This window comes from Hetaerina americana, unplaced genomic scaffold (assembly GCF_022747635.1).
Source record: "Hetaerina americana unplaced genomic scaffold, ioHetAmer1.1.p SCAF_12, whole genome shotgun sequence".
Classification (NCBI taxonomy): Eukaryota; Metazoa; Arthropoda; class Insecta; order Odonata; family Calopterygidae; genus Hetaerina; species Hetaerina americana.
The window spans coordinates 6672013-6692784 of NW_027286292.1; the positions used below are offsets into that span (position 1 = coordinate 6672013).

At 37.1% G+C, this 20772-nt stretch overlaps 1 protein-coding gene across 1 annotated transcript in view; it reads right to left on the reverse strand.

The window, feature by feature from the left end:
- The window catches only part of Sol1, a 1662073-nt gene that overhangs the window by 1582975 nt on the left and 58326 nt on the right, over positions 1–20772 (reverse strand). The window contains exon 2 of the mRNA XM_071582627.1: positions 10593–10670. Coding sequence (XP_071438728.1) covers positions 10593–10598 — 6 coding nt within the window. The 5' untranslated portion in view covers positions 10599–10670. The remainder of the gene's footprint in view (positions 1–10592; positions 10671–20772) is intronic.

Consider the following 20772-nt stretch of genomic DNA (forward strand, 5'->3'; position numbering starts at 1 on the left):
TGATTGGGACAATGCCAGCGATGTCGCGCATATTTTTCCACCAGTGTTTCATTTTATTTCACAGATTTAAAAATTAAAGCCATTTACCTTTTTTTACCAACTACTGACCTATGCTTACAAAGAACTTGAGACATCTGAATATATTTTATAGGGAGCAGAGTTACCATTTTTCGGAGGAACCTCATTTTTGCCGAGAAATTGTATGCGCATTTAGCTGTATTGCAAAGAGATTAAATGTCACAGAAATTATTTTTAGCTGTTAACTCATTAAGTAAACAAACATATAGGGCGGACATTATTAAAAACATTGTTTTAACCTAGAACTTACTATTTTTTTCGTCTTTAGATTCAAATTTTAAGATTTTTTCTTCAGAATCAAATATTGAGCCCATTATATGAATAACCTAAACTCTAAGCGTTCTCTAATAGACTCCGTATTTCTACGTAGTAGTGTGATAAACATTTTCCCCACTTTATCATAATTACAGGAATATATAAAAAATCGTCAGAGTAGAATAATAGCAGTAAATGGAAATGCATTAATGTAAATTATTATATGCGTGCATAGAATCAATATGTTTAACTACGGGAAGATATGGAGCAACCAGTACTATTATCTCAATATTAGCAATTGACTATGACTGTTAACTAATCGAATAAATCAAAGGTCATTTTAGCTCTTCCGAAAAAAGAATACCCGTTATTTTTTTCTCGCATTATTAGAGCTGCAGGTCAAAAACCCTCGCTTAACTTTAAGATACCTTTGCCATGCTTGAAGTAGCATGTCCCATGGAGTAGAGTAGAACGATATGACACCTAACAGGTTCATTCTTTCTGTACTCACCATATTTCACCCTATTATCATTATTTTTGTTAGCCTTGTGTTTTCCATGGCGGGTGAAATCGAAACCTCTATCAATTTAGGAACGAAGTTGGAATGAAAACAATCAGCTGATCACTATGAAATATGTCGCTACCTTTGGGATAGTATCGGGTAGAATCGACTTCAAAGGAAAATGTATGGATCGATTGGAAACGATTCAAAATATATTGAAATTCCTATTCTTAAGAACATTTCAGGTGCCAATTCCGTGCGCTGGCTTTCAAAGTTGAGAGCTCAAAAGGATGATTTGAATCAGACGCCGGAGAATTTTTCACTAGCCTTCCCATTTCTACTTTAGTGCTGTTTGGGGAGAACTTCCAATGATTTACTGCGTTCACTTAATGGGACATTAAACAGTTGGAACCTTGAATCATTCCGTTAAAGAGCAGGCTAATGCCGGCGCAAGAATTCTCTCCGTTCTTCTTTCCTTCTCCAGAAAATATCCTTCCTTACCACCCAAATACTCCATCAATTCTAACTGTTGTAATTTACGTAAAATGCTTTTTTGTAGCCTTCAGTCGACTTTCTAAATAACTGCTGCTTCTTCTCTAACCCGTCATTTTTTAGAACGGGAAACAAGTTTTTAATGGACACGTCTAAACACAATATATAGTATTGCTTCGGACTCGGTCATATGCATCATACTATGCGTCCACTTAACGAAATTTTTAATGCCATGACCTTCCAAAATTCATTTAACGTTTAAAATTACATTTAACCCAATCTAGCATTAATAACATACACTATAACATGATAGTAGTACCAGTAATACTTGAACAAGGATTTTATTCCTCAGCGGAAGTACTTCAAATACGACGATAAAATATTTGTAATTAACTATATAATATATAGTATAAATTTCCAAAAAGTATGTATTACTTCATAAATATTCAGTTAGAAAGAGAAATGTCTCAATACAACTTTGAGTAAATATTTCTTCTTGTGCATATGACGAGAAAAATCGCTGCTCGTCGAAAGTTAACCTTTAATCGGCAAGAACTCTGTCATGAAATCGCAGTACATTCGAAGTGATGCTCAAAACATTTATTCCATGATGATAAAAATAATTTATGAGCCCTGATTGATCATTATAAACTGGCAATTAATCTATATCTGATCAATTACGATGCTGAAAAAAGGTAGTTTTTGGGAAAATCAATATTTGTGGGCGATTAAAAAAGAACACAGTTAATACTGTTCACTAGTTGATTAAAATACAATGCGCGCGGCAACGTCTCGGTATTATAATCAGGTACACTTTTTCTAACATGGTCTCTTAAGTGTTTGAACACAGGTTGGATTCAAAAATCAAAGTGAAGAGTACAAACTTTAATCTAATTGATAAAATACTTTACCACTATGCTAAGATGAATCCGGTTGGATTCAGATTATTGTGCCATGAAAAAGAAGCAATTACCGGTACCAAGAGGGAGCACTTGTTTATATTCCTTTCGCACATGCTAATAGGTGATAAAGTACCAATCCAGGATCAGCGCACTCAAACTTGCGAGTTAAGCAGGCGTTGAAAAAAATTCAAGTTCGATGACCTTACTCCGCTCGATAATTTCCAAGAAACCAATGAACTCTTTTGTCACGCTACTGGAGTTTACAAGAATCAATCTCAATCCTTCTCTCTCTCTCTCTAGTGCTCCACCCGCAAGACAAAGTTTAATTATATAGGTGTACTACTAAATATTTAATTAGGAATCCTGTGAATGTAAACCCACACCGTTTGCTAGTTTGTGGGTTTTCTAATCGACACTGAGCTTTTTTTCTAATTAAACAGTTAACAAAGTAAATAATCGGGAATTCAGCTTTCAATTATGTAAAAGAGATGGATTGTTCTTTAAATATCCTTTCCAGGCATGGACTTGTTCGGCTAAGAAATGTAATAAAAGTGATTTAAATCGATATTTTAATTCTTGTTTCATTGGGAGATCGATTTAGATACACAAATTCACCGTGTTAATGGCATCTATCCTTACTATAAAAACTTCCTTTTGAATAAGTTTTATCTCAACTGGGATGTATGAGCCGTCGTTCTGGCATTATAAAATCTTAGGTCATAAGGATATAGCAATCGCCAGCGAAGATTTCCTGAATATTCAGATGAAAGGTTAAGTCGAGCCTAGATTTTGACACATTAAGTAACACTAAATAATAATATAATTGAATAAAAAGTGACAATAAAGTAAGATATATAGATGAAAGAGCAAAAAACTAATTACTATTGAGTGAAAAACCAGGAAATTGATCCGACTTAAACTTAGACCGTCAAGTATGGAACTCGGCTCCCGGGAAAACATTTTGAAGTAATTGGACAGGTTTTTAACACATTTTTCATGATTTTTATGAAACGCAAGCACTTTTCCCATGATTATTATATAAATTAGTATATACACAAATAAGAATATTCTACCGATTAATATAAAGACGCAAGTTAACCCCAAGGCGTATGACAGGTACAGGGTAGTGAAGCCTGCTTCCAGGACCGAGGATCGAGGATATTCTTGTAACTTAATCATTAGATTTGATCAACCGTAGATCATATAGGAACCTATAGATAAAAATGAACATTTGTTTGTACAAATCTACGAAAGACGTGATGAAATACATGACTTTTCATTCAAAGTTTTTGTTGACTTGGTGACTTTATTTGTACAAAACATTCATGCATACAGATTGTGACAGAGATCGTCACAAGCTTCGTACGACTGGCGATGATCAATTTGAATAAAATATATCCACACTTTCTCTGCGAAATTAATCTCTCGGGAATTCGTCTTCCCATGAGCCCCCAAGCCAGATAAGGTATCCGACTTCTATATCCTGACATTCAATAAGTAGGGGAACAGAATTATGGGGGGAAAGTGAATTTGGGGAAATTGGAATTTGGCCCCTAGCAGGTCCAGGAGGCGACGAGCATAAGCCCAGCTTTGACCGACGCGTAACAAAAAAAATAAACCGCCACACCACCGCGGAGCTCTCCGGGCCGTTGGGTGCCATTCTTGGCTTGCTACCGTAACAATAGAAAGGAAACTCCAGAAAAACCTTCGACAGGGGAATCGAGCCTACGTGCTTTAGACCGATATACCCGATGCTCCACTATTTTACCACTGCCCCGTGTTTTGGGGAAATATCTGTGAAGCGGGCCCAGAGTCGGCCGAGAGTGTAATCTGATAGAGACCATTAAACCCTCTCTTGGAACATACACGTTCCACAAACCTTGGGGAGTACACTCCTTTCAAAAACTAATTACAACTCAACGATCCGTAAATAAAGGGTGAAATTTTAAAATTAAAACAATTGCTTCCACAGTGGATTGGAAGTTCATCTGGGTGGATGTGATCAAATTAACAGGCTGGAGCATGCTTTATCTTCCTGGCCACTCTCCAAGGACTAATTAGCAAACGGAATTCTTGCTAAGAAAACAACAAAACTCTACAGGAACAATCGCCACCCAATTTTAACAGAGAAACATTTACAAGTACTTGATACATCTACTCTAGATAAATTAAGTTCCTCTTTCGAATGCACACTAAATACTCTTTATAATTGAAGTTCTGGTCCTGCTGAGGAAACTTTCTCTCGAGTTTAATCCTTGAGCGGATTCCCTGACTTGGCAAGCAAACAATCACTACCGACCCAGTATGCATGATTTTAAGACCCCGGTAGCGAAATTAACTATCAATGGCTTCTAATCCATACAAATGCAGAGGATTTAAAATTAAGTCAATAATGCAGTAAAAACAGGAAGACTGCCATTCAATTATGTGCAAAAAATACAAAAAGACAACCCTGCTGACTCCTCATTCTTGTCGATAATTTTCAAACTATGAAATGCTTATGTAATACATAATCATTGATATGAATAGCCCGTTGATAGCAGAACATTATTTATCTAACTCAATAGCATATATCTCTTTATTTTACAGCTAAATCCATTCTTAGGACACTGCATATGGTCCATTTCTGGCAACACAATTCTGTAGTAGTTTTAAAGTTACTGCACCTGTCAATCTTGAAAGTATTCCATTAAAAAATCGTGATTTTTATTACATGGCTGAAGGACCGTACACAATAACCCGAAGGGGAAGCTACTTCAGAGCACTCTCACACTTCATAGTAGTAGCACTAAGTTATAAGGGCGGCGATCGACAGCTACGGTCAATTGCGCCTCTAGGGATAGATGGGAAAGGAGGAGGAAGGGTGGAGAGAAACCATGTCCGCATTAAGCTATTCTTAACGAAAGGCGCCAAGGGGTCCGCAGCATAATGTCCCATCCGAAGGACGGCGGGCTCACTCACAGTGTTCTCCACAAAGAACATCAACTAGGGATCAGAGTACCAATAAAATATATCTGCCCCTTCAGAGTTCGAACCCGCACCCGCGTGTGAAGTTAGTACTTTAGCCAACGCACCATCTCAATCCCACATATCTAGTGTAAATATTGGTGTGTATGTGTGCATATATATACATATTGGAAGAATGTAAACAAGGAGTTAGGCAAAATTAAGTACAAAGAGTTAAACAATAAATTGAGGCGGGCAACAAATAAAGAAAAAGAAGCATGGTGGAAGACGCAGTGCGAGGATATGGAAAGTCTGCAGAGGAAGGGTTAAATCGGTGCGCTGTACAGCAAAGTTAAATCTTTATCGGGAAGTAAAAAAAGGGAGATCTATGCTAACAGTTAGAGATAAGGTGGGTAAGGTAATAGTTCACACAGGAAAGATCCTAGAGAGATGGAAGGAGTATATAGAAGAACTGTATAGTAAAGAACTTAGACCAACAAAGTTAGACATTGAAAAAGAATATGATGTAGAGGAACATTCCTCTCGATTAATAATCTCATTACTTCAATAGCATCACGGGTACCTCTCCCCTTCCTAAATCCAAGCTGATCATCCCCTCAGTAATCCTTTGCCTTACTCTCTATCCTTTTGTTGATGATCCTGAGAACAACTTTAGCTGCGTGGGATATCAAAATTATTGTCCTGTAGTCCTCACATGATGTGGCCCTTACCTTTTTTGGAATAGGAACTAAAACTGATCTCACAAAGTCTTCCAGCCAGATTCCTTCCTCATAGATACTACGAATTCGTCCCTATGAAGTTTTCCTCCCACATTTTCCCAAACATTTCAGTAGTTCCACGGGGAATGTTATCCACCCCCACGGCCTTATTTAGTTTCATCTCCCTTAATGCCCTACCTATCTCATCGTCTAGTATGCCTGGACCTAGGCTATCTTCCTCTGCGTCATATTCTTTTTCAATGTCTAACTTTGTTGGTCGAAGTTCTTTACTATACAGTTCTTCTATATACTCCTTCCATCTCTCTTGGATCTTTCCTGTGTCAACTAATGCCTTACCCGCCTTATCTCTAACTGTTTGCATAGATCTCCTTTTCTTACTTCCCTATAACGATTTAACTTTGCTGTACAGCGCACCAATTTAACCCTTCCTCTGCAGACTTTCCATATCCTCGCACTGCGTCTTCCACCATGCTTCTTTTGCTTTATTTGTTGCCCGCCTCAATTTATTGTTTAATTCTTTGTACTTCATTTTGTCTAACTCTGTATTGACATTCTTCCATTTTCTCCGCTCATCCATCTTGGTAATCATCTCATCCGTGATCCATGGTTTCCTGGTCGTTTTAGCGTAAACGGTTCCAATAGTGTCTTTTGCGGCTTTAGACAACCCTTTCTTGATACTTTCCCATTTTTCTTCGATAGTACTTAGCTCTTTACCATCCTCCATGATTTTCTCTACCACCTGTTTGTATTCCTTCCTTTTTAAGCCATTTAATGCTTCTACATTCCATTTTCTAACTCGCCGCCCCTGCCTTATCTTTTTGAAACGGACGCTACATTTCATAACAACTAAATTGTGGTCAGAGTCCGCATCCGCTCCCGGGAAGCTGTGTGAATTTTTCACACTGTTCCTAAACCTGTGTCTAACCAGGATATAATCTAGCTGATACCTTTCTTAGTCACCTGGCATTTTCCATGTATACCTGCGTCTTTTGTGGTGTCTAAACCAATTGTTGGTGATGACTAACCCCTGTCTCCTGCAGAACTCAACTGTTTTCTCCCCGCGGTCATTCCTGGACGTGATGGACTATACAGAGAATATGCATATATATTAAACACATCCAAAATTATTTTAAACGAAAAATTTAATTTCAATTTTTCATAAATTTAATTACTTGCGGTGTTTCCAGTAGGATTTTAACCGTTAAAGCGCTTAAATGCGAACGCTTATGCCATGCAGCAACTTTAAATAACCCTATGAAAATCAAAGTAATCTCAACACAGCATGTGCATATGGGTATTCGGACCAGAGAGTCTCAAGCTTTATTTAGCTTAACAAGCGTCTTTCTTTTCTTCCGAATATGATATTTTGTATGGCATCGTGGAAGCCAGTTTTTAAATTTTGTAAACTGGATGCTGACCCATAAATAAGTAGCTTATGGCAACTATATATGTACATAAGCAGCAATATGCCTCTGTCTGCGCGGCCTTCAAATTTGGAATACAAATTTTTCAGGCATATTTTATGACAAAATAAAATAATGAGTTTGGGACACAATATCTCTCTCCAACGCTCAGGCTTCAAAACAAGGTTTAAGTATTCCTGCAGATATTTTCTTCCAAGGAATTAATTAAGTCCCCTAATCCAACTGGTCCTCCAATCAGAAGCAGAACTCTCTGAAAAGACTGGCCTACCCAACTAAATATCGAACACGATGAAGGTGAAATTTCATATCGTAGATACCGATAATTGTTTTCTTAAATATGCATAATGTAAATTTTGGCTAAATATTTCCCCGTAAATCAATATCTTTGTCCAAAATTCGACATTACTTCTTATCTAATGGCTCTCGCCAATTAGAGTATCTGCCGCATTCTTATTATCGTAAATGCAATAGTGAAAATTCATGATTCATAACTCCGTCACATTGGATGACTAGTACAAAATATTCCAATTTTTTTACAAGCCTGGATGATTAAATAGGGTTTTTTTGCCCTCATTCCATGTAAATTTCCTCGTAATGACCAATTATATGTTTGAGGTGATCTCGGAACACACATACTGGGTTTGCCCCAAAAATAAATAGAATGATTATTTCCCGCCAAACAAGGGCGGTTTAAATGGGGGTTTGGTGGAGGATAAATTGTTGGGGGTTCTCGGAAAAGCAACACAAGCCACGTTAGCTCTCTATGGGGCGTTGCAATGTGCCCTCGGCTGCTAAACTAGACCCTTGTTTGAGAGTCGCGTCAATAATTCACGAGAACAGGTTCCATGGAGCAACGATACGCGAGTAAATTCTGTTTTAAGCTCGAAAAGTCGGGCTCAGAGATCATAACCATGCCTATGGAGATAGAGCAATGGCCCAAGGAATTCTTCTACGCTGGCACAAGATGTTCCCGGAGGGTAGAGATGTGGTCGACGAGGAGGACGCGAGGTACCACGGTCAACAGACTTGCTGGCATTGGTTTGTCGATGCAAGGGTTCTGTTTTGAAGAATTTTGGTAATTTTTACTTTGATCTGAAATAAAATATATCGGTTTTTTTCTAATTTTTTTAGACATACCCTATTTCTGGCGTAAATAATTTGGTTTTCTCAATACGAGTTTTCTTTTTAATGACAAATATAGGTATTCATGCTCTACATATATATTTCCGTAAGGGAGTAACATACTGATGGAGTTCTAAAATAAAATAAATACACGTTCCATTAAGTGATTACGCTTAATTGAAATAAAATACTTTCTTAGCAAATACAGACACCTACACTTGTGAATAAAACTATTATAATTCACGATCATCCAAAAGAGGGTAAATATTAATTACCAACATCAATTATAAATTTCTATTGTATATTTTGTTTTCATAACATACTCGTGGGGGACAACAAATTTAGTTAACTGACATTAAATGGATGTCTCTGGACCTCGTATAGCCACTCTTCTGAAATTGAGGAGTATATACAAGCAACTATACTCGTACTTTCAAAAAATATTATTGAAAATAAAGCCCATGCGAAAAATTAAGGAATCCAACTTCAGAAGTAAATTTCTAGAAAAGCCCTTGGTAGATCATACCTTATAAAGGAAATTAATTATTGAAAGAAGAATACTAGGAAATTAATTATTGAAAGAAGAACACTAGGAAATTAAGTATTGAAAGAAAAATACTAGGACATTAATTATTGAAAGAAGAACACAAGGACATTAATTATTGAAAGAAGAACACAAGGAAATTAATTATTGAAAGAGGAATACTATGTATTTTTCACAAACTTTAAAATTAGCCTCAACGCATGGACATAATCCTCTTGTGCCCTAAATAAAATTTTAAAATGTGTGAAAAATACTTGTATTCGACTTTCTTTAAAATGAATTAACGCCTAAGTGCAGCCTGATACGATCGGTTGAAATTAATAAATTTTACCATTTGCATTGTTGGCTGAGTTCCATTCGATTATAAAAGTTGAGGAACACGAAATCTACTGCGTTCTAAAACTATGGCATGTTTTCAGTTTAGCTTTGCCCTTATTGAACTAAAATAAAGACTAAACATGAATTCACTATTTAGATCTTTACAAATAATTACTTCGGATACATTAATAATATATGTAGTGAATCCAAATAAAATTAAGTATTTAGCCTATGTTGGTTTCGCAAAAACACAAAAGTTATGCGTCATTCCAACAGTCGAGCACACAGGAAATATTCGCCGCTCGGAAAAATCGCATTTCCTGATAAACGCAGTCCCTCCGCACTAATCGTCAAATGGATTTTCACTGCAGCAAATCCGTGATTCAGATATCCGTTTCAAATTCTAGGCCCCAATAACTGGTGATTTTACTATACAGTAGCGTTCATTAGCATTTTATTTTCTAGTATATTTCTAGTGTTTTCACTTTGGGTTTTATCATTTGGTGTAAACGAATTGCGTTCTAGAAAAGTACTCCTTTTATTGTGTTGTCTGAAGGCCAAATTCCTTCAAATTTATGTTGTGTTACCTCTTCCCTGCAAACTGTGGCGCTGAAAAGCAAAATTATGCGTTTTTATTTTACCTAGTAGGTTTAAGTTGACAATAAGCTTGCTGCTGGTTCATTCACAGAGAGAATTGTGGCCTCAATACAACAATTGGTCAATAATTCCACATTGCATTGCCCATTACAGTTTTTATAGAAGTGTGTGCAGTGTAAAACATACTATTGCTCTAACGCAGCTTAAGAAAATAGACCCGACTAGTACGTTTGGCTCCGTAATTTTAGAATTTCCTTAATCAACAAAGCAATTTGCATTGCACAATAACTACACCTTCGTTAACAGAGCTAATTTTTTTGTAAAAAAAGTGAAGAGGAATTACGTGCAAACGAAAAATTTTTCTCTGAAGAATTTTGCATGCAAGGGATGGTGATAATGATATCGATTGTGATTCCTGAGTTTTGGTTAATTTGCACTTTTATAAAAGATAACGAGGTAAACTATTTTCCAGTATTGCGGCATCATATCCGGAGTCATGAAGCATAGTTTCTAGGAAAGGGGCAAGTTATGGAAAATCCTTTAAAATATCGATGTATAAGTAAATAAATGCTAATCCATGATGATGAATTGTGATTACGTCACTCTTGAATTCATTAATTTTACGGGGGTTTTCATAAATAAATATTCAAACGCTATATTTAGATCACTCACCTCCATTACATCATAACTGCCAACACTACGCCGTCATCGTTTCCGGTACATTTCCATCATCCTCGCAAAGCACACCAACTGAAAGAGAAAGAACATTGATTAGAAATATTGAATCCGTTTCAAAAATCCAAGGTAACATTGATGGCAAAGTTTCACGTTACACCTTCTCTCACTGAATATGGAAATTTTAAAACTTCCGAAATTTGAAATATGGTAGTCCACGGTGACTTTCAAGATTGTTTCATGCGAAGTTTCTGCACGTGATGAGTGGTACCCACATTCGTTACTCTAAACTTAAACATACTGACTCACTATAGACACTCAAATTTGAGAAAATTTGCTACAGTATCAATAAACAATTAGATAAGCCCTCTCACGTCCCAATAAAGATAGGCCAGTCAGCTTCGTGTCACAGTTAAATCATCTTTTTGTTCGTGATAAGAATAAATGAAAAGGAATGCACTGATTAATATTTCAAATGACTGCTATCCAAAGAGTGAATTGCAATGTTAAGAGAGCATAAACAATAAATTTAATGTCCATTTAGTGGGATTTCCGGATTTTTTCTAATAGGACACAGATTTTCATAGTCTGATACACACTGAAAACTGGGCTGTTTATATCTAAAATAATTGAGATTAATTTTATTCGTACAAAGGAGAGTGGGAGTTGTCAAGTTATGGAGAGTAGTTGGTAAATCTGACATTAAAAACGAAGTAAATCTGAAAGATTTCGATTGGTATTGTTTGAAATCGATTATTGGGAGTGTTCTCGCCAGTCAATGAGAACAGGGAGGAACTAAATACTCTACGAGTTAAACGGGGGGAAGTGCATGGTCCCCTCTCTTAGAACCTCCAACTAGTTACTTTGATTTTTATCCTTGATATGAACTAAATTGAGGTTCTTTCTACTCTCGATCACTACGAGAATTTCAAAACATTTTATCTCTAACACTTTATCTCAATAGGTAAAATGAAATGGGGTCTAGCTCGAGTAAATTCCATTCATTGTAGGAAATCACCGGGGCAGGTGGAACAAATGAGCAGTCGAGCATATAGCTTACATGGTTTTTTTCAAGGTTACCTGTCCATTCTAAATCACAATAAATGTAAACGCTGGGTTTCCCTTGTGCCAACAGCATCAACAGCATTTAGAGGTACTTTTTGTAGAAGGGTTTGAATATAGTGAAACTCCCACGAATGCTATAAAAAAATCTGGGCAGAAATCTCAAATTTGCCTGGACCAAAGTGTTTTTGATTCTTATTGATGATTTTAATTCGAAGGCACTGCTTCGACTCGGTTCATTTGTGCTTCTCTCTTTCGATTTGGATGAGGGCGCAATACACTAGATCAGGCCATTCGATTTGAATTATCACCGTGCACACTAGGATGATTCAGGCAGACACTTCTTTTGATTTTCCGCTGAACACCTCATAAAATTTTCAAACGGTGAAAGTACTGAGTGACGGGTTATCGTGCATTAACTATTCGTGGCCGCTAAAGACCATTCCCCCTTTGAATTCAAAGCCACCAACCTCCATCGTTGATCATAAAAAATGCAACTAAACAAAGAGTAATGTTAAATTTTTTTCTTGGAAATAATCCGTCTTCAGACAAAGTTACCTAACTTTGCATGTGGTTTTGTTCCTTTTTACGGGCGGTGACCTACACCCCCCGTCATATGCCCTTGCGGCGGCTTGAGGGGTATTATGTAGATGAACCTTTATCTCATTTATCCCGATCTTAGCGATTTCCCCGAATCTTTCAAGATATACCTAACCTACTCAGACATTAATGTAAGTAATGGAATAACTCCCTTTTCTTAATCACTGCCTTAAATTCTTGCCTATAACTCAGAAAAAAATGTGTAATGCTTGATAACTTGAAACCTGTTAAAATTTCTTCTGATACAATTGATCTCCTTTAATATATTTTCCTCTCGATCTCTTTTTTCCGCCTGAAACTGATCATTTCACTTATGCTTACGTATGCTTGGAATAGATCTCTGATAATATGAATGATAAAAACGCCGCGTTTTTGTGATATAAAGATTGTTCCGTCTAAATGGCCACGTAAGAAAACTGATTACTACTTTTACTATTACATTAACCACATAGTGAAACATTTCACGTTATGCACGAAATTCTGAACGTTAAGGAAGACCTATCTCATGCTTTAGGAGATAACCCCAAGAATGTCATAAATGCAATTCGAGTAATTCGTAGCTGAACTTAGTAACCCAATTGCATTGCATTGTATGAGTATGTTTGTCATGCCTGGCATGGACACTTCCGACTTCTTATTGTCTACTTAGGATAAACCGATAAAAAATATGCTAAAAGTGGGTCGAAATATTTATCACCGTTGAAGCATCCAAAAAAATTAATACCTAGCAACCAACTTAAATACACTTTATATAATCAATTATATATAGCTTTAATAAAAAATTATTGAAAGAAAGGTGTGTTCGACAGATGAGGATAGAGATCACCTTACGGCGTGTGATAAAATACACGCATCAAAGGTCACGGTGTCAGTTCTTTAAAATATGCTAAGCGAAATACTCCAAAAAGTTACTTAATTTTCAACTACATTTTTACTATATCCAGCCTGAGAGCTGCCAAGTCACTCTATAGACAAATAATATATTAAGGTGCTGAATGTATTTCAGATTATATAATCGGACTCAAAGGATAGACGACTTAATCTAAACCTTCAATTAACTCAAAAATGAACCAGAAAAAGGCAATTAAATGGAAAATAGGCACACAGAGATATGTGAGTAAAAAAGAGCAGTCCATTCATTTTAACTTGAGAATGTATATGTTAACACGGAGAAAATAGAAAGAGATTCAGAGAGATAGAGTAGAGAGATGTTTAAATCAATTAGATTTGCCGATGATCGAACTGAAATGAGTCAATCAATTAATGGGCTGTAGTCATTGCTGAAGGCATTAAAAATATCATACTGAGAAATTTGGGGCTGAAGATATGATTAAGGCAGTCATAAGAAAAACAAAAAATGAAATTCTCGACAATGGATGGAATGCTTAGTCAAATGTAATAGTGTTGTCGGAGTAAATTAGAGCAGGTAGAATGCCTAAATGATTTGGAAAGTATTTTTGAAGAAATTGGAAAAGGTTTTCACGACAGTGGTAAAATATTTGCATTGACCAAGCTTAAACTTTGATGCACTAGCAATATGGAGGAAGTTTTGTCAGGAAATCTATTCGTAGAAAGAAAGAAAGAAAATATACAGGGTTCGTCCGGAAAATAAGTGTACTGATTTTTTCCCGCCGCTCCAGGCGCGCCCAGCACCGCTCTGACGGGCTGCGATTGGAGGGGGGTATGTTGGCAAGCGACGCTGAAAAAGGCAGTCGGCTCTGAGCTGTGGTGTAGTAAGGAGCTCTGTTAACGCGAACCTCCACGCTCGACCCACGTCACGGAACGCGATGCCGAAGTTTTTGGAGCAGCGTTATTCCATCAAATTTGCGGTAGAGCTTGGGAAATCGTCTACCGAAACTGTCGGTATGATTAACCAGGCTTACGGGGAGTCAGCCATGTCCAGAAACATGATCTTTCGGTGGCACAAGATGTTCGTGGAGGGCAGAGAAGAGGTCGACGACGAACCACGGCCTGGACGCCCATCAACGACACTCACCGACGAAAATGTGCGAAAATTTCGCGATGTACTGAACTCTGATCGTCGTCTTAGTGTTCGGATGATAGCAGAGCAGTGTAATGTGCCAAAAACAATAGTGCACGAGATTATTAGGGAGCAATTACAGATGCGAAAAATTTGTGCAAAGTTGGTGCCGAAAGTGCTCAGTGATGATCAAAGACTCAATCGTTTCGAAATGGCGACACAACTTGCGGATCACTGCAAAAATGATCCACATTTTTTAGAGAACGTTTTAGCGATAATAAAGCGAAATTTTTTAGCGATACGGGACTTTGGACACCGTCAAAGAGGCCGTGACGACGTGTCTTCGAGAGGTTCCCGATGATGCCTTCGCGGGAGCGTTCCAGGAATGGGAACGCCGCTGGAACAAGTGTATCGACTCACAAGGGTCCTATTTTGAGGAATATTAGCTTAAGATATGTAAAAGTGTAATAATTTTTTTTTCCTGAGCTCAGTACACTTATTTTCCGGACGAACCCTGTAAGAGTAAACTGAAATGGAGCGAAACCTTGCTCTAAACTTAATTTATGACGCAAAAGTATGAGTGTAGACTTGACGTAGGTGACGGAGGTGTGGAAAGTAATGTTGAAAATAAAATGGTAAACAAGGGAGTTAAACCGATAAGTGCTAGTTGCGATCGGAAAATAAAAATAATATTTGGGATAAATACGAAAAGTCAAGTTAAGTGAAAAGAGAATGTAGGCAAATGAGGGTCTGGGAGTAGAAGGAATCTATAAGGAGGTTGACAGAATGTGAAGCTGAAAATGGTTGCAATGTCTTCAGGATACAGTCAGTGGAATTTTTGGAATGTTTGGCCACTTCCAAGCAATCACGAAATTATAAATAAATATTACTGTCCCATTCAACCTACCATTGTAAATTTTAATAGTTATTTACTGTAAATTATTTTATACTGTTTACCGGAGCCGTTGCTCGAGCTTGTCTTTCTATGCTCATGAGCCCTCAGGCGATTACGCAATGATTTTATCAATCTCCACAGTCTTTGTTGCCTCCATTTCCCCGTATGGCTTCTTTAATTTTGCTATCTACTATTTCAGGACTTCTGGTTTCCTTACTCACGTTAATATCTCTGAATGTTGAACTGATGTTACCTGTGGCATATCGTACATAAATTCGTTTTTATATTTTGAGAAGCACTACAATTTCCAGAGGAGTTCATCTTTTCTCACTGCCTCTATTACTTATCCACCAGGTCATTCTAGTATAAAGCTCTCGCCACCAATTCTCTCCTTCCTACTCATTCTCGCCTTAGTTTATTCCATATTTTATTTTCCTAATTTTCTATTCATTTTGAACCATTTCTTTTTCTCTTTCAATACTTAACTCTCCAATAATATATGGATTTTTAATGGCTTTCCCATATTTTTCTTTAAATCTCACTATCCCTCTTCAAGACCATGTAATCATTTTTCTGGTACCCCTTCAAATAATCCTCACTCATATACTACTAGCTGATTCCTTTTGGACTTCCTTTTAATTTCAGGAATATTTTTTCCACGTGCGTACAGTCTGTGCATTCACATTCCTCTTGAAATTAACGTTGCTTGTTATCATTATCAAACCAAATTCGAACATTCATCGTCCCTTGCAAACTATGTCGTCCCAAAATCAGTGCTCAACCATAATATATCCTTATTGGTATCTCCAAGGATCTCAAGCCATTTAGTAAGTTCACCTACGTCTACGGCGACGGTCCAACAAAGGCTTTGTTACCGCTTAACACTATCCCAAAACGCCATTAGTTCTACCCCGGATTAGGACCATCATACTTCACTCCCATCCCTTCTTTATATTATATTTGATTCACCTATATTCAATCACAATTGTAACACCCTCCCCACTCACGCCGCATTTTTACGATGACAACTTCCTGTGCAATTAAAAATTGAGATAAATTGTTATGCGGCTGTTGGGCAAGTCATGAGCACATGATCTTCAATTTTTCAGTTATTACAGCGCACTACTTTTCTCCACTAGACTAAGTTTACTGAGGAAACATTGAACATTGAAATTTACAATAACTAAATTTTTAAAAACCACTGAGAGCTCTATTTATGTAAAATAACATTAGCATAATTTATAAAATAAAAACTATCCTTTTTGTAAAGGCGATTAATGAAAAGTCTGTCCCAAAAGTAGTGGGACTTATTTTTTCCCGGAAAGACTGACGGACGGGTGGCGGTTCTCTGGCATACTCCAAGGAAGAGAGTCCTAGGACAGGCAAGAGACCGGAGGCAGTTGGCTCCCAGCCTTTGTGTAGTGCGAATCGTTCGTGTGCGAAACCTCTTTTTGGTTCGTTTGCGTGACCTCGTTACGCTTCGTCATGAACCGGTTATTGGAACAGCGCAACTCCATCAGATTTTGCGTGATACTGGTAAAAATTGGGAAAGAAACCCATGACACAATCAAAACAGCTTATGGTAATCACTCCATTGGTAGATAGGACGTTTTTGAGTAGCACAAGTTGTTTCGGGAGGGTAGAGATGTTGAAGACGCGGAACGTTTAGGATGCCCTTCGACCTTAACCAGTGACGAAAATCGTGCAAGAGTGAAGGCTTTGTTAGAAAGAGATTGCATATTATGTGTTCGTATGATTTGTAATGAACAAGACATCTCTAATTTCGATGTTTATTGTGTTTTGAGCGAAAACAAGGGTATGAGAAAGGTGTGAGGGAAGCTGGTGCCGCGAGTTCTCTTGGACGAAGTAAAGGAAATACGTGCGCGGATATGCCAAGAGCTTCTCGCACATATGAGTGAGGATTCAATCTTTTTAAACAATGGCCCACCAGACTTCCTCTTCTTCTGCCTCAAATTCGTGCTGAAAGGACGTCACCACAGCTCGGTGGAAGCGTTACAACAGGCCGTGACGAGGGAGCTTAGCAGAATACGGGCCGCTGCCTTCTAGAAGGCGCAAGAGGCGTGGAAAACCTGCTTGCAGCGGTGTATGGACGAACATGGGTGCTTCTTTGAAGACTTTTGAGTGAATATATCAATTCTGGCAATAAATTGTTTTTCATAGATCAAGTCTTACGACTTTTCTGTCAGACCATGTATGAGTGGCAAGGTCAAACTGGAAGTGTATCATCAGGTTAATCAACTACCTCGGAAGTTTCCCTATCATCGACTATGCACTCCTACATCTACCGTAAAATGCTATCCCTAAGTTCAATAGTATACATTCATTTCCTTTAGTCGAAAGGAACATTTCAGAAATGTATGATTATAAGGGCATGCAGGTGTATTACCTCCAAAGTTAAACATTTAAATGATAACTTCACTACATGAAATTTGAAATAGAATTTCAATAATTATCTGGCATCTCAACGTTAACAATCAGTAAAAAAATTGGTAGAGCACTAATGATGAACAGAGAGAGAGAAAACCTTTCTGACACTATATCTTCACGAATATTTCCCTCAGCATCTGGAAAATATATGGTTATAAATGACAGTTACCCTTCTACCACACACTTGTTTTAACTATGTTTTCTGTGACCATTAAAAATATATATCATTGACAATATATTCCTGGAACGCTCATCATGTTCCCTTCTGCAGTATTTAGAATGAAAAGCTTATGACTGTCTCCGAAGTTTTCAAGCGGCTCTTATGTGGAACCATATCGCGCGACGGTTTTGTAAAAATCCCATTTATAATTAGTACTTCGTATATGAAGTTGCCGCCATGAACGCAGGTGCAACTAACATTCAGACAAATCAATCAACATTAGAGTTATCTGTTAACTTCATATCTTTGAATTCGTTGTCATATTCGCTCAGATGCATTCGTGGCAATGGTCCGTCGGGTCTTTGATTGCAAACTAGTCGCCTCGCAAAATTGGTAACATTCCTATTCAACAACTATAACAAACAAACTACACAATTGTACATTATTATCATTCAGGGAGGCTTCAATATGTTTTTATGCTAAATATACATGAAAAATTAAAATGATCGGTAAGCTACTGATGCTTTCCTGATGAGTTCCAACTAGCATTCATACTTTTCATGATATATAATAGTGTCTCTATTTGCAATAACATGTTTAATAACATAAAAATAAACACTTTGCAGGGAATTTATTGATGTGATAACAAAATTCGGAAGGACAAACGAATACTGGAACTTTTATAGGGACCGACACTAACTGCTTCCATTACTTTGGAATCAGTAAAGGCACAATTGATACCCGCGATTATTGCCTGATTGATATAAAGAGTGCCAACCGATATGTTATACAGCTCAACAGTTCTGAAAAGCCTATTCATCACATTCCCAAAATTCAACTTAATTTATTTTCTCATTCAAATAACCACTCAAAAAACCGTAATCACATTGATCATATATTGTATTGATAGCTACACAAAGAAACAGTCATCCCAAATACTTTAAACATTCATTGTTATCTTTAGAATTAATGGCAGAGCATAAGTTTTTCGTTAGGTGAATGTCAGAGGTTTTCTTTTTCCAAAAATTTCTTAGGATACAGAGAAAATGGATTTATGCCTTGAAACTGTATGCCGAGGAACTGAATCTGATGAAACTCTCAAAATAGGAGACGTTATGAGGCAACAGAGGAACATATATTGAAATTCCGAAGTTCTGCTTAGACATGCAAACCATCCTAGCTCGGGCGTAAAAGGATCACGAGAGCAACAAGAGTCATTAGGAAGGAAAATGTGCCTCATGGGGCCAACGGGGTCGGCCTTATGAGGCATGAATGATTGAGCAAAAAACAGACAGGCTCTCAATGAGGTATATGGAGAAAAGGTAAGCACGAGTTCCAGGGGAGTGGGAAGTCATCAAAATGAAATACAGTGAAGTAAAAAAGTGAGCCAGTGGCAGAGAACATCTCTATTCGCAGTCCTGGCGTAAGAACTCTAACCATGCTGCAAATAATAGAAGAACCAACACCTTAAGAAAGCCCCTTAATTATGACCAATGAAAATAAAATACCATCCGATACATTATATTCGTTCGTCTCGCATCATTAGGTAAATTAAGACATAAATTGGGCACAGTAGACGTTATGTGTACGTGAATGTACTTTTAACATAGACTTCTAAAACGTTCAATGAAAACTTATAACATTTTGAATTTCAAATCATGATGTTGTACCTACTCTTTAATTGCTAGTACTGGGGAAATATTATCACAAAAAACGTTTAGCATAGACGTTACTCAAGACAAAATCCACAATCGAGAATCTGGTTTGGAATGGAAAAAGAAACGGAATGAAATATTCCCATAGAACATAATTCGACGCGCCAATATGAGCGAAAAGCTGGGAAACAATTTTAGACGAGAGGGTAGAACGTTTCCAATTTTCACTTGGCTACGAAAGTCTTGTAGCTTTTAAAACATATCCATTAAATAATACTAGCACTTACTAATTTTCAGGAAAAAATCAAATTTAAAAATGCTAGAAGTTTTACTGTGCTTGACATTGTGTTTATTTGATCTCAAGAAAGAGCATAACGTGTTTAAAATATTAAATCATTTTGGCCAAATATTTCAAAATCTTCATTATTATGATTTTGGTAACACGGAAAAACCAGCAAACAAGAGCCGGCCGCTGAATAAACTGGGTTTAAATTTAAAAAATATATTAACAAGAACATTTGAACTTAATAAACCTTGAAGCATAGAAACCATAGTATTCCTGTTGGCAATTTGAAATTTCTGTGTTGCCAATGAAAATAATCACAGAAATATTAAAAAACCAAAACATTATATATATATATATATATATATATATATATATATATATTTATTTATTTATTTATTTATTTATGTATTTATTTATATTTATATATAAACATAAACACAGTAATCAACCCGAAGGTCGGTTAGTTAATTAATGGTCGAGTTCACCCAGTAATAAGCCCGACGTGTGAAGTTGCAGTGCATCATCACACACATCAGTGCGGGGGGGCAAGTTCCCTTCCTTGTGCCGGATATGATTCCCCAGGAAGACCTGGTACCCGGAAAAAAGGTTGGTTGGAACTGAGGGTGCCCAGAGAGGATTGCCTTGCTTGAAAATCAAATCCAGGCCCACCGGTCAGTAGTCCAACGCTCCACCTCTGGAATACCCCGACCAAAAACGCTCAAAACGTCTTCTTGTCCCATTAGGCATTTTTTAAACAAAACCTCTGTAGAAAATGGACCTAAGGGAAGTAAATTTCAGGCGGCAAGAAAATATTTAAGAGGCAGATTTAAGCTCCATCATTACTTGAAATTTTTCCAACAGGAACAATGTTCATTCAATCCAATAATTTAAACTTCCATTTGCACCAAGCAGGTGAGACAACAAAACTAGTTGTCACACATAGAAGACTGTAGACCGTATTTCAAGCAGATTTGCCTTCGAGAAAGTCTACGTTTGAGCATCTAACTGCTAATTAAGTATCAAGAAGGTGCTTAAATCTCATCCAATTACCAAGCCTCTCTTCTATCATTACCGCCGTTAAACAGACAAC